Raw genomic sequence first — 13848 nt, 5'->3', positions numbered from 1 at the left:
AACAAGAAAAGTGATCCAAGATATTTAGTCTTGTTTTATGAAAGAAAAATATATAAACTAGGTAAGTTTATGCTTAATTATACATTAAATCTACAGTAAGTTACTGGCAAACCTGTGAAATTACAGCAAAGTTTAACAGTGCTGTTTTCTGCAATTTACAGACATTATTATTATTATCTGCTTTGTGTTTATACAGAAAGCATCACTGAAGTATCGATTCCTGATGTATCTTCTCACCTCCCAACACTTGATCCACAGGAGGGCGAGACAGAACCCCATCATCATGTATTTTTTATGCGACTGGAATGTCACAGAGGCCATGGTAACGTTGGTGCACACATGTGTAAATCCATCAGTGTGTGCACAAGCATATTTGTGTACGAGCACTGGCTCGCCTCCAGTCTGCAGCAGCCTTGTTTATCCACTGTGTGTAGGTGAGAGAGGGTGTGAACTGTGACAAATGATTGCCGCACAAATAAACCCTTCTATTACTGCCAGCCCAACACCTGCTTAATAACATCGACAGCACTTTATCATTTTAACACTTTTACATTTGAGTCAATGTGCATTACAATGCGTAATGCATAGCTTAAACCTAGTCATTTTTAGTGAATAAAAGTTAAATTAGAGTTATTTTCAATTCAAAGTTGGGTCAAAAAGGGACAAACCCAACCGTTGGGTTGTTTTAATGCAAAATGCTGGGATGTTTTAACCCATTGTTGATTCAAATGTAAACCATTTTCCGATGTTAATTTAACCCAACAGCTGGGTTTGTCCCTTTTTGACCCATTGCGGGGTTGAAAATAGCCCAGCATGCAAAAACAAAACTGTAAAAGTTAAAATTAAATAAGTTAAATAAAACTGGCTTTACCAGAATTCAAATTATACTTAACTATCTTTAAAAATCTAGTTGAATTTTATATAAATATTTAGTTTAGCCAATTTCAACTTCATTTTATGAAGTCATTTTAATAAAAATTCAATTCAAACGACTTGTAAAGCCAATTTGATTTAACTTCAATAATTTTTTTGTATTTTGAGTATTGCTCATAGTTAGATTAGAGATTTCAGCAAGCACCAAAAATGCAAAATCCTAACTAATTTATATTCTGAATTGAAATTCTAGTATTGATTCTTGGCAGCTGCTTTGCATCAGGATGATGTGAGAGAAATGCCTTCAGAGAAATAATTAAAATTTCTCTGAAGGCATAATTAATTATTAAAATAATTAAAAACTTGCTGTTTGTGTGTATAGCATGGGTCAAGGACTGAATATTTAAAAATCAAAATTGAAAGACATTGGCATGAAGGCATGAAGGTATAGAGCGATTTTCACCTGCATATATATACATTCACAAAAAACAATTCACGTGGCATAATAAAATTATTCTCATAAAATACGTTTCACAAATGCTAAATACAATTTTACGGACGTACAACTGTGCACAAATATTTCAAAAGTTTAAAATGTACTAGTTTATCGTGGAATATGAATGTGCAAATCGTCACTCAAGTGTGAATCGACTTGGATTTGTGTGTGTGTATTTTGAGACACTCTTGGCAGCGCTGTCCCAACCGCTTGAGTTGTCATCCTGTTTAGCCAATCAGATTCAACCTTACCATTCAACATCGTGTTTTATGTGTGAATAATTAATGAGATCAAAATTGCTCCATATGGAGGGGGGGGTTGGGGGGTGTTGAGATCATACCTTTTCCTCCTGTGCTTGTCTGGATGTGCAAAGTTTCAATCTAATTGTCTTGAAGCCTCAAATTCAGACTAAATTCTCCAGGGGGGATTTTGATTGGACAATGAGCTTTTGTATAGCCACCTGCTGTTGATCTGCCTCTGTGGGGCAGTTTTTGACACGGTGGGTTGTGTAAAACAGTTGTCCTTCCTCAGGAGACACAGTGAGAGAAAGAGAGATAAAAATGAGAATGTGATGGATCCCGTTTGAAGACTACGGGAGCTAATGGTCTGTGCAGTTCTATTTGTTTTCTTCATATCAAGTCCCTGCATCAGACGTGTTTTTTTTATATTCATCTATGCGTGTATTACATTTCGCTCCCCTGTGTATCCAGTCTCAATTAAAATGATGTATTGTTGATATCTAATGATGTGCAATGCTTCGATTCAAAATAATATCTGGGAAGTTACTTGGCATGTGTATGTCTCTCATTCACAGTCGACAGTACCATTTTGTTTCCCATGATGGCAGTGCCACAGAACTGTTTGGTTACAAACATGTACCAAATATCTTTCTTTGTGTTCAGCCGAACAACAACATTTATACAGATTTGGAATAACTTGAGGGTGAGTAAATGATAACAGATATTACATTTTTGGGTGATCTATTCCTTTAACACTAGTCATAAAAACACAAAGCGCCTACTTGTCCAGTACAGTAGCTAACTATCTCTATTTTCCCATACTTGTGGATAATTCGTCAGAAATAATTCGTCAGAGTTCAGAACGCCCGCATGTTGATGACTGCAGCAGAGTTCAGCTTGCCCGGGGATGCTTGGCAGACATTACAGTGCACAGTCATCTATAACATTTACAAGGTTCATCGCTCATGAAAACCAATGAAAACTGCCATATTTCCAGCAGCGGAAGTCATTTTCACCCCCTCTGGTAGAATCAACCGCATTTACATTTTTGGGGAAAAAACAAAACACCAAATACTAAAACACGTTACCTTATTATTGACGTATTAGACTTTGGCTAAGAAGTTTTACTGACACCTACAGTGTTTTGTTTTCATGGTAAAGTTGCCCTCTCACAATCTCTTCCTAAAGGACGACACTGCCATCAGGCATCATATTCGTGACAGGAAGCTGGCGCAGCTCCGCTGTATATGAATCACGTTATATCCTAACACAGATGGATTTTGCGTACAGCCCAACAGAACGCATGAGTCTTGATTATGTGTCGTCCTATGTAATGTCCCCTTTAAGTCATTTCAATTTGCACTTTACATCTTGATAGAGAACAACCAGGGACGCCGAACTTGAATTATGCTGACAGCAACGTACCGCAGTTACTATATCAAAAGAATGTGTTCATCAAAACAAGATTTAATGAATCACAATGAACCAAAATAGCCCAAGAAGAAAGCTGGATGGAGAATGAATATAAAATAGCCTCGGGACTGTACGATTTTGCTTTAGCATTTGATTAATGTGTGATGCTGAGTTCAGGATATCTCCTGATGATAATAACTCAGCTGTAACGGAGCATTATTAACATAAATCAAGCGTAGCGTTTGTTCTGGCAGGTCAAGTGAGTCTAGCTTGCATCAGCCGATCATCAGGTGCAGCTAATCAACGTTAACCAATATTCATACACACACACACTAGACTGCGTCCTATTTAAGTTGCATTTCTTTACTCCTTATCAGCTGCTTAACCGTGCTGCACTCAAAACCCACCTCCATCCCCATCTCCCCCATTTCTGCCTGTATCTGTCGGATAATTTACTTGAATCCTTATGCATCATGAACCGTTCTGCACTGTAAAACTTTGCTGTAATTTCGCAGCAGGTTTGCCAGTAACTTACTGTAGATTTAATGTACAATTTTGTTTTAAGCATAAACTTACCTAGTTTATATATTTTTCTTTCATGAAACAAGGCTTTATATGTTGGGTCACTTTTCTTGTTATGTAAATGTATCGTAATTTAAGAAGTTTTAAATATTTTGACAGAAAACAAGAGAAAAATGCTAAGGAAGAATGACATTTTTTGCAGGTGTTGCTGTGCTAATGCCAGTCTCTTCTTGCTCATTTTAAATCTTAAAAGTCAAAGTGTTTTAATTTTGATTAAAGTAATTGAAAACAGTACAAATTGGAAAGTATATTAAGTAGTAATTAAATCTACAGTAAATTACAGCAAAGTTTTACAGTGTGGTTCCCCAGGTGGGGGGGACATGTATTGCTGCGCTCCCACTATGTCCATGCAAGGCGGAGAGTTTGCCCATGCAGTATCATTCCACCAACCTTAAATATATGCTATTGTTAAATATTTAACGACAGTGGTCCTGACATAAATGTCTTTTGTATTTTATTTGACATCTTTAAAGTAGTTCTACGGTTTGTATAGCTATTCTCTACTTTGAAGGAGACTTAATATTATTAGCGTGGAACAACATCTGTACTGTGTTAAAAAAAGTTAACTGATTTCTCAGTAATATTTAGATAATGGACAGGGATGTAAGAGTTGCCAAACTCCTGAATCAAGAAGAATGTGTTCTTGCATCGGCATTGCTGATCCTGAATTTGTGTTGTGCAGTCTGATCCTTGGCAGAAACTCTACTCCGGTTTGCCAAGATTGAGTTCTAATGACCATTTGTAGTGTTATTAGGAATCTCAAATCTGTGATACTCCAATAACAGCATGCATTCATTTTAAACACACATAAACACGACTTTGTTCTGTTTCCAGATGGATGAATATCTACAGTATAGCAACTATACAAGATGTACCTTTTTTCTAAACTTTCACATCTCTTGGAGTTTTTCTTTTTTTGCCAATGCCATAGTCACATTTGGCTTGCTCAATGGGTAACATGTATTCCTGCACAAAATAGGCTAAATATTGTCTTTCTGTGATAAAGTATGATATTACGTGTGTACTATTATGCACACTCTTAAAAAAGTAAAGGTGCTTCACAATGCCATAGAAGAACCTCTTTGTGTCTAAATGGTTCCATAAAGAACATTTTGGTTAACTTCTGTCCCATTCATAAACTGGAATTGATCAACCCTTTGATCCCTAAATAGCCTACTTCGAAGTAGCTGTGTTTTTATGTGCAATATGATAAGCCTTCAGCCTCGAGCATATACTAACCTTAAAATCCAGTTGGTTGATACTGTGTTGCCTTAGGACCAACAAGGATGTTGATCCAGTACCGTGTTTCACTCGAGTAAATCACATTAAGCAGAAGGCGAATTCATGGTTTCAGTCCATATTATCGTTTTTATCAGCTGCCTGAGTTATTAGTATCAGCAGCAAGGTCCAGATGGTTTCTGCAGTAGTTGTAGATCATGCTCCTTCCCTAGATTTATTACATTAACGTGTGCGTGATGAACTGCGCACTGCCTGACCTCTAGCCTATTAGTGCCCTTGTAATGGCACACTGATTTATCTTCTTCAAGTTACGGTTCTTTAGCTATAACCGATGAGTTACAATATTTCATTTGGCAACATACGGTAAAACCTTTGTAGGGAAAAAGACGGCTGTGCAGTTTCTGCATTTGATTTGGAAGTCTATTGTTGTTCTCTCTACATTTATTCATGAGGAAAAATACAGATTGATATACAAATGTTGAATTTGAAGGCAGTTAATACTGGATACTTTCCTTGCTTCGGTCATAAGAAATGATTTCATCCATCATATTTATATTCATCATCCTCCGGTCATGATTGAACGCATCCATCAGTCATCCATCAGTCTTTTGTTAAATTCTCCATGAAAGCGAAAACCATTGTAGGCAATGGCACATTCATTTCATTCTCATGTTTAATTTTCCTGCATTTGTATTGAAATAATTAGGACATTGAACAGGTCATTATCAAGTCATTCTCATAATATTACAGCAATTATAATAAAAAAAATTAATTAAAATATCCCACATCACAGCCTTGATCTTTCCATTTCAATGACAAGCAATAATGAATTCATACAAACTAAAAGGTTTGCTGTTTTGTAAGATTCAGTTATGTACATGTATCAATAAAAAAGTCTAGACTGTTTCCAAAAACATACAATTTTATCACCTCTATTTGTAGTTGTCACATTTTAATATATGGCTAAGTTTTTATATATCTGTATTGATTGTATTACTGTAAGCAAGTGCAAAAGTAAAAGTGAGTTTACAGTGAATAAATAAGCCCAATTCAGACAGTAGTCATCCTGAAGAAAATACATATTTCACAGTTCATGTTTCGCAGACGTATACAGAATTTTACTATACCATCCGAATCTGCCAAATTATTTTTGTCAGACAATATTTGCAATTACTCCACAAAAAGTGCTGGGTTGTTTTTGACCCATGCTGAGTAAATATTGGACAGAACCTGGGTTAAAAATGACCCAATGCTGGTTATTTCAACCCAGCTGCTGGGTTGTTTCCACTCATGGTTGGGTACAAACAACCCAGCAATTGGGTTAAAAATAACCCAGCATTGGGTCATTTTAACCCAGTGTGTTTTGTCCGATATTTACCCAGCATGGGTCAATAACAACCCAGCACTTTTTCGAGTGAAGAGATGACAGAGTGGTCATCTGAGAAACCCAATCACGTCCAAATGTGAATGTCTGTAATTGCAGAGATAAGACACCAAAAAGGTTGGGTTAAAAACAACCCAACGTGGGTTGTTTTCTACCCAAGATGATGAATAAGCCCAATTATGGGTTACAATTTTTTTCTGGGTTGCAGCAACCCAATGTGCGTGTTATGTGTTTCAAACAACCCAAGCCAATGTTTTTAGAGTGGTTATTTTCACAACGTTTCCTTCTATGTTTCGGCCTTACACAACCTAGCGGGAAAGCTCTGTTCTGCCTGCTGCACGTCTTGCATTATGGATGTAGACATCTTGCCACCCGGCGAGGAAATAAAAATAAAATCAACAGCCGAATCACGTAAACTGCTAAGACATTATAATAGGAGTATCAGGCAAGGCACTAAACTTCATCTCTTTAAATATTGTGATAATAAGCTGATCTCATATAGTTTTTCTTCATTTAGGTGGCTTTATTATAAGCAGCCAGATGTATGAAATAATGTGAAGTTTGTTTTAGAGAGCTAGTGAAAGAGAGAGAGAGAAAGAGGTTGGTGTGGTGAAACACCAAGTTATCCATTGGCATTCTCATTTATTTCAATGGCAGGTGCTTGGCAGGCGCCCACAGACCTGCAAGTTAATGACCGGGTCCTGGTTGCTGCCATATTTGCTTCATTGCAGTCAAATCTGGCGCAAATTATGTGAGCATTTAAATGTGAACCTTAGATCCAATTTACACCTGGTATTATTAGAATCAGGTTTAAGTATACCTATGCAAAGAGCGCCATATACATCACAGCAGCAGACAAGGACTGTAAAGAGCTCTACAAAATAGGGCACTAGTGCAGCAACTCCTGAAATATAGTGAAATTTTTATGATTTGTTGCAAAAAGCTCCAAAACAAAACTGTGTAAATGGCCACAGCTTCTATGCAAATTCAGAGCACAGAGATAGGAGAGGGTCTGAGCTTTAGTCTGACCAGTTTTGGAATGACATGAGGGTGAGTAAATGATGACAGAACATTCATTTTAGGGTGAACTATCCCTTTAACAGACGTACCTCAAAGAGACAACTAAAATGTATTATTTGACTAAATAAAATCATTTTCGCACGGCTTGTGTTTTTTGCAGTGAGCCTGTTTGATGTACAAGTACATTAGGGCCGCATAAGCTCTTATCTAAAGCCCCATGTGTGGAAACCATATAAGAAATCTGAACTGAGATCAGGACGATCAATATCAGCATTAGCAAACCTCCTGACCTCAGTCTCATAGTGATTGCTGACCAATTTAAAGGAATCGTTCACCCGAAAATGAAAATTCTGTCATCATTTACCAAACAGATCTCATCCCCCATTTACTGCCATGGTATATTTGTTTTCCTTACTATGGCAGTACATGGGGCATGGGATCTGTTTGTTTACTGACATTCTTCCAAATTTCTTTCTCTGTGTTCATCAGAACAAAAACATTTATACAGATTTGGAACAATCTCATGGTGAGTAAATGATGACGGAATTTTCAATTTTAGGTAAATTATCCCTCTAAAATGTATTTATCTTCTTTTTAATGCATCAAATAAATAGTAACTTACACAATAAAAACTAAAAGAACAATGTTTTGGTATATATCATGTATTTGCAGGTGCTGTCTTTTCAAATGTAAACACATCTGTTCATACAAACACTATGTATAACATTTCACAAAAACAGATCGAGTACACAAATAGAGTATATACAGTATATGTCCATAAGTTGTGTCAATAGATCGTGTTGAATCTTTTCTGAACCAAGTAAACTGTTTCATACTCAAATCTGATTTAAAAAAAAACGCTGGTTAATAAATATCAGCAGCTTTTTGTAAAAGACTTTCACACATAAACTAATTAAAATAAAATCTTTCATGTTTTAAAGATCCCTGAAGAACTAGAAGTGTGATTTTGTTCACTTTGACACATCTAAAGTAATTAGGCAACAGCTGAAAGAGACTTTCATTAGCTGGGCTGTTTGGCATTCTGACTCATCATCGTCTTGTCCTTGTTATAACAAGAATTTTCTGGGGTGAAAACGAGTTAAAGTTCATCTGTGGCATGCTGTCGATCACCAAAAATAATAATGTGGACAATAATCTTTCTAAAAAATGCACTGGGTAGCCACATCTACCCCGAAATGTCTATAGTAAGTTCATTATTGTAAATCCAATTTTTTTAAATTACAGAAAAAGACAGCAAATTTAAACAAAAACTGGCAAAACATGTAATTTTACAGGGAGAATTGTTATTTTACGTTTAATTTCCATTTTTGTATGAGCTTTTTTATTGGAATTTTTTTATATTACAATACCATAATATAAATGCATAAATTTACATAGTTTTGTATTTGATCATTTTTACTGTTTTTAATATCCTCTTGTAAACACCCCAGCACAGGTTGAATTACAACCCAACGGTTGGGTTCGTCCCTTTTTGACCCAACGATGGGTTGAAAATAACCCAACATTTATTAGAGTGTTTCCATCTTTTTGGCCCATTTCCATACAAGCCGGAATTGAATGTCTTTAATGCTAAAATGTCTTTCCTGTAAAGCCGCTTTGCCACAATGGAAAACTGTGAAGAGAGCCATAAAAACAAATGTAAATTGATAATGGACAGCATGCCACGGATATTGTCATCAAAGTAAGATTTGTATTCCATTCAACATACAAACAACGCAATCATAGCTCGGTTTTCTATAACTGTTATACATCCTATGAACAATTCTCAATTTACATACTAAAACTGAAGCGGGATGCACACAGTGTTAATTGAAGCTGGCATTCTCATTTCCTGCATTTAGCAGGTTTAAGAATGTCATCATGTGCTGAAGCGTACAGAAATATGTCAGAAATCTCATAACTTGAATGAGTCATCTCTTTTTGCTTAAAGCAGCTTTGAATTATTTTCTTTCGGGACATCACGGCATATAAGAAAATAAGACGTTTTTCATTTTGATTTACCTTCATGTTGATATAACATCATTCAACACATCTTTGTACACTGTAAGGCAGACTATGTAAGCTTTATGTAATATTTATAGCCTATGTTTTTTTTTTTTTACATATTATTGAGTTATCACATATTACAGTACATTCAAGTGGCAAAGTGGTTGCAAAGGTGATACAAAACAGACATTATACAGAAGTCACATTTTCCATCACAGTACAATGTTGCTGTCATTTTACATCTATAGTTGTTTTTGCTCATGCACATCTGTTTATATAGGGTTATGTTATAAAAAAGGTGATCCGGCCTTGTCCTTTTCTCCATCATCCGTCAAGTGCAAGTCAAAGATGACTCTTGTGCTGTATTTTAGATTAACCAAGAAATACATTCATTGTTTGTGTATGAGAAGTACTGAACCGGCAGGCAGTCCCTCGCGGTTCAACAGAGCGTGCATCGCAGATCTTCGTGTTGAAACATTCATACTGCAGGGGTAAAAACATCTCTCTTCTGCCGTTGGGAGTCTAAAGGTAAGCCTCGGTATTCCTCTGAGCAAATTACTTTCACATGAAAGGAGACGCAATTTGCTGTTAACACTTTATCAGAGCTCTTCGAGTGCACCCTTAAGTCCAAACAAGCTAATGCTTTCATATTCTTTACAGATTCAAAAGTCTTTGTAAGGTGAAGACATATATATATATATATAATTTATAAACATATCCATCAGTCACAGTGTGGATCTTGCTCACGCACTGGTGGAAATGATGAGAAGATGGAATTCGTTGGCCCACCGCACTTGTGAAATGACCTCAGACGTCTGTCGCATTGAGATGCGGCGTCACCATATCTTGGGCTTCCAAAGCCTTTTTGCTTTTTTTGCGGACCGTCGTGCCCTGGGCTTCGGCGTGGAGAGAATTCAGGCGTTCCTGGCAGCGGAAGACGGCGACGAAGGCAGAGCGGTAGTTCCGGTTCATCCAGCCGTATAGAAGCGGATTGGCGAACGTCGAGCACATCGCTACGATGTGGAATATGGTGTAAAGTAGACGGAAGTCCTTCATGACCAGCACGTTGATGTCGATGTCAGTGGCGAGCTGGAAGGCGTGGAAAGGCAGCCAGCTAAACGCAAAAACCACAACCTAAAATAAAAGGTGAAATAGTCTCATTCTTTACCAAACTTTTTAAGGCTAATTCACACTGATCCGGTAAACAAAAGATTGTTGGATTAGTATGAAACCCCTGTTGGCTATTTGGAAGAATGTTTGTAGCCAAACCGTTCTTGGCCACCATTGACTACAATAGTAGGAAAAAATACAACGGAAGTCAAAAGTGCCCCAGAACGGTTTGCTTTCCTTCAGTCTTCAAAATATTTTCTTTTGTGTTCAGCAGAACAAAGAAATTTACAAAGCAATTTTAGTCAATGTTGGCCAAGAATTGTTTGGTTACAAACATTCTTTCAAATAACTTTATTTGTGTTCATCAGAACAAAGAAATGTATACAGATTTGGAACAACTCGAGGGTGAGTAAACAAAGACAGAATTTTCATTTTTGGGTGAACTGTTCCTAAGATAAACAGACTTACAACATAAACATCAGAACGCATTTATGTACTAGTGACTATAGCTAAATTGTCACTGTCATTGATGCAATAGTTCTCTACGCACCATCATCACCAGCATCTTGGTGGTCTTGCGTCGGTGCTGGTGCCTGTCGTTGCGGCCAGCTGGACCGACGTGGTTGCGGAGTTTACTCCAGATACGGATGTATGCGAAACAGATGACTGCTAGAGGCAGCACATACTGCAGCAACAGCATAGAGATTCTGGAGAAATGACAAACCACCATCATCACCACATCTCGGCACAGTTAAAGATGCTTTCATAAAAGAAATGAACAAACTCTGACTCATGTTGCAATAACGAACAAGGTACGGCAAATATAAACATGTGACTTGATGAGTCATAGACCGACCTTGAACCCTATCAAAGAATATACTTTTAAAATTCTGGACAATACTTTAGCTATTTTTTCCATTATGCATGAAGTTTCCTGGTTCAAAAATGGAGAGATCTTTGTGCCATCAGTGTTCTTTATAATCATCATGTCTGGTTATATAAACATCGAAAGCAAATAAATAAGTATAGAGACATTTGAATATTATATACATTTAGTGCAATGTATGAAAGATCGCTCTTTTACACCTCAGGTGACAAAATGGAGTGACAACTATGCTTCACTCAAGAATCAGCTATTTGTCATTAAAAATATAGAAAAAAGTTCATATACAGCAAGATCATTGAGCTAGAAATATTTGAGAACCAGGTGACATAAGCAAAAGGCTCCATTTGTTTTCCATTTATCTAGGAGAAACTACTGAGATGTTAGTTTTGTTCACAGACAGCTTCATTAAAATACTCACGAGTATATCGTGCCATCTGTGCTACTCCCGGGCCACTTCTCCGTGCAAACTTCAATGGACTCATCTGGAGACAGCTCCACAACCCCATACTCCCTAAAGATGGCCAGCGGGCTTGCCAGAACGGCGCTTATCACCCAGGTGACAGCAATGACCAGAAAGCAGGTGTCCTTCGACATGCGGGTATCTAGATGGTAAATGATGCATCTGTGTCGATCCAGAGCAATTACATTTAAAGTAACCGTAGAAACGTGGACGGCCAGACCCTGAGCGTACGGAAGAGTGAAACAAAGAACTTGTCCGAACTTCCATTCTCCCAGTAGAGTGTAAGCCAGAGTAAATGGGAGACACAAGGTGTTGACGAGCAGATCAGCCACGGCGAGGTTTGCGATGAAGAAGTTGGTGACGGTGCGAAGCGTCTTGAATTTGAAGACAACGTAAATCACCAGGGAGTTCCCCACCACGCCCAAAAGAATGATGGTACAGTACGCCAGGATCAGGACAACCTGGACACCGAGAAGCTTGGTGCTGTCCCCCAGCTCTAGCAGGGCATGGTTCAGGGTCACGTCAGATGAATCCTCACCAATGGCCAGGTCTTTGCTCCCAACGGAGCCATTGATTAAATTGAGGGAATCCATTTGTCATATTGCCATGTTACGCTGTGATAGATGATAGATAGATAGATAGATAGATAGATAGATAGATAGATAGATAGATAGATAGATAGATAGATAGATAGATAGATAGATAGATAGATAGATAGATAGATAGATAGATAGATAGATAGATAGATAGATAGATAGATGATAGATATTTCATATAAACAAAATTTATTTGACATGAAGTGTATTGTGTTTCTCTAAAATAAAGAAAAAAACACACCCACATCCAATGCAATGCATGGAAATGCATTGACAACACTGAACCTGGTCAACATTCATATTACACTTACCAGTGACCATTAGATCTCCACCCAGGAGTATGAATTTTTCATATAGCCTTGCAGAGAGCGCACGCCAGAAATAAAACATCTAGTATAATCTCACATTGTTACTTTCCGTCTTCTCTATTCCTGCGCATTCTCGACGACAAAAAAACTTGTCAGGTTCTTTCGTTAAGCCAATATATTTGGCTCGTTGAGAGCTCGAGGCTTTATTCAAGAGCTCAGCCTGAGATGAACAGGTACACTGTACATCAATATCACCAGAGACGCGCGCACATTATAGTCCATAGAAACTTCACGGCACACTTCCTTGTGCGCGGATACGCGCGTTTCCAATGATCCGTGACCGAGCGCAAAGTAAAAGAGGACACAGCGATGTTTACAAACCATCTTATTCTTTGTTAAATATTCCCGTTGTATGGCTGAAAATAAAATGCGTGTTTGGGACACAATAGCGTATAGTGAAATGACTCACCAATGTCTTGCCAGTGTCCAACGATCCGCTCCTCACCTCAGGATGCATAACGAGCAGGGTTATAAAATAGATAAATACAAAAACATATATGCTGAATTAAAAAATAACAACACGTTTTAAATTACGCTATAAGTTGTTTTTGCCCTGGAGGAAATTGCGAGGTTCAGGTGAGGTGGGCAGCTCAAGCGCCTCTGACGCGCACGATGGAATTACACTCATTCACAGTGTGGATGGATGGAAGCCAAACCCACAGTGTTTTCAACAGAGACGAGAGGGAGACAGAGACGGATGAAGATGCTTATGATGATTTATCTTTCTTATATTGAAACCGAACTGACCTGACATCTCCTTTGCGCACACACGTAGCGCAGCAAGGAACATTCAAGTTTTTTTTGAATGGTCATAGGAATTATTTTAATGGGATTTAAAATGAGCTCTTACAGATGAACTGGAGTCAATAAAAAACACTTGAAAATTCATTATAGACAGACTCAAAGAAAAGCCATTCTGGTGACATTGCTTTTTTCTTAAGGTAATCTTGTTTTTGTGCCATATGTGGGAAGTCAATTTAACACCTTAAATTAGCACAAAAACCTAACTGCATTTCAAGCAAATGAGTGTTGTAAATGTGTGTACTTGTTAAAAAAAATTCCAACGTTAAATGACTGAAACTCATTAAGTCTGTCCATCACATTGTGTATGAACTAATTATGCAGAACATGCTACAGCCAACCACCCATAAGCATCTTGTCAGGAGAAATCTTAT

The 13848-nt window shown here is 37.6% G+C and overlaps 1 protein-coding gene across 2 annotated transcripts; it reads right to left on the bottom strand.

Moving 5' to 3' along the window:
- Positions 1 to 7902: 7902 nt before the first annotated feature.
- Positions 7903 to 13350, bottom strand: npy2rl (neuropeptide Y receptor Y2, like). Of its 2 annotated transcripts, none has more exons than XM_057331883.1 (4): positions 12617 to 13350; positions 11668 to 12323; positions 10914 to 11070; positions 7903 to 10387 (listed from the first exon to the last, which is right to left on the bottom strand). In XM_057331883.1, the coding sequence occupies exons 2-4, from the start codon at positions 12300 to 12302 to the stop codon at positions 10061 to 10063; spliced, it is 1119 nt and encodes a 372-aa protein (XP_057187866.1). In that variant the 5' UTR covers positions 12303 to 12323; positions 12617 to 13350; the 3' UTR covers positions 7903 to 10060. The 2 variants fall into 2 exon arrangements, with proteins under 2 accessions (XP_057187866.1, XP_057187865.1); XM_057331882.1 differs by having other exon boundaries at positions 13083 to 13350.
- Between the last annotated feature and the right edge of the window lie 498 nt (positions 13351 to 13848).

This window comes from Triplophysa rosa, linkage group LG4 (assembly GCF_024868665.1).
Source record: "Triplophysa rosa linkage group LG4, Trosa_1v2, whole genome shotgun sequence".
Taxonomy (NCBI): domain Eukaryota; kingdom Metazoa; phylum Chordata; class Actinopteri; order Cypriniformes; family Nemacheilidae; genus Triplophysa; species Triplophysa rosa.
The sequence above is the reverse complement of the archived record's forward strand: the minus strand, read 5'-3'. Positions and strand labels throughout refer to the sequence as shown.

What these genes read in the sequence shown, in the direction of transcription:
- npy2rl (XM_057331883.1), bottom strand. Translation starts at nt 12,302, where the DNA reads ATGGATTCCCTCAATTTAATCAATGGCTCCGTTGGGAGCAAAGACCTG. An exon ending in ACAGATGGCACGATATACTC is followed by an intron (nt 11,071 to 11,667) that starts GTGAGTATTTTA and finishes TCATTTCTCCAG; the next exon opens with AATCTCTATGCTGTTGCTGC. An exon ending in CCAAGATGCTGGTGATGATG is followed by an intron (nt 10,388 to 10,913) that starts GTGCGTAGAGAA and finishes CTTTTATTTTAG; the next exon opens with GTTGTGGTTTTTGCGTTTAG.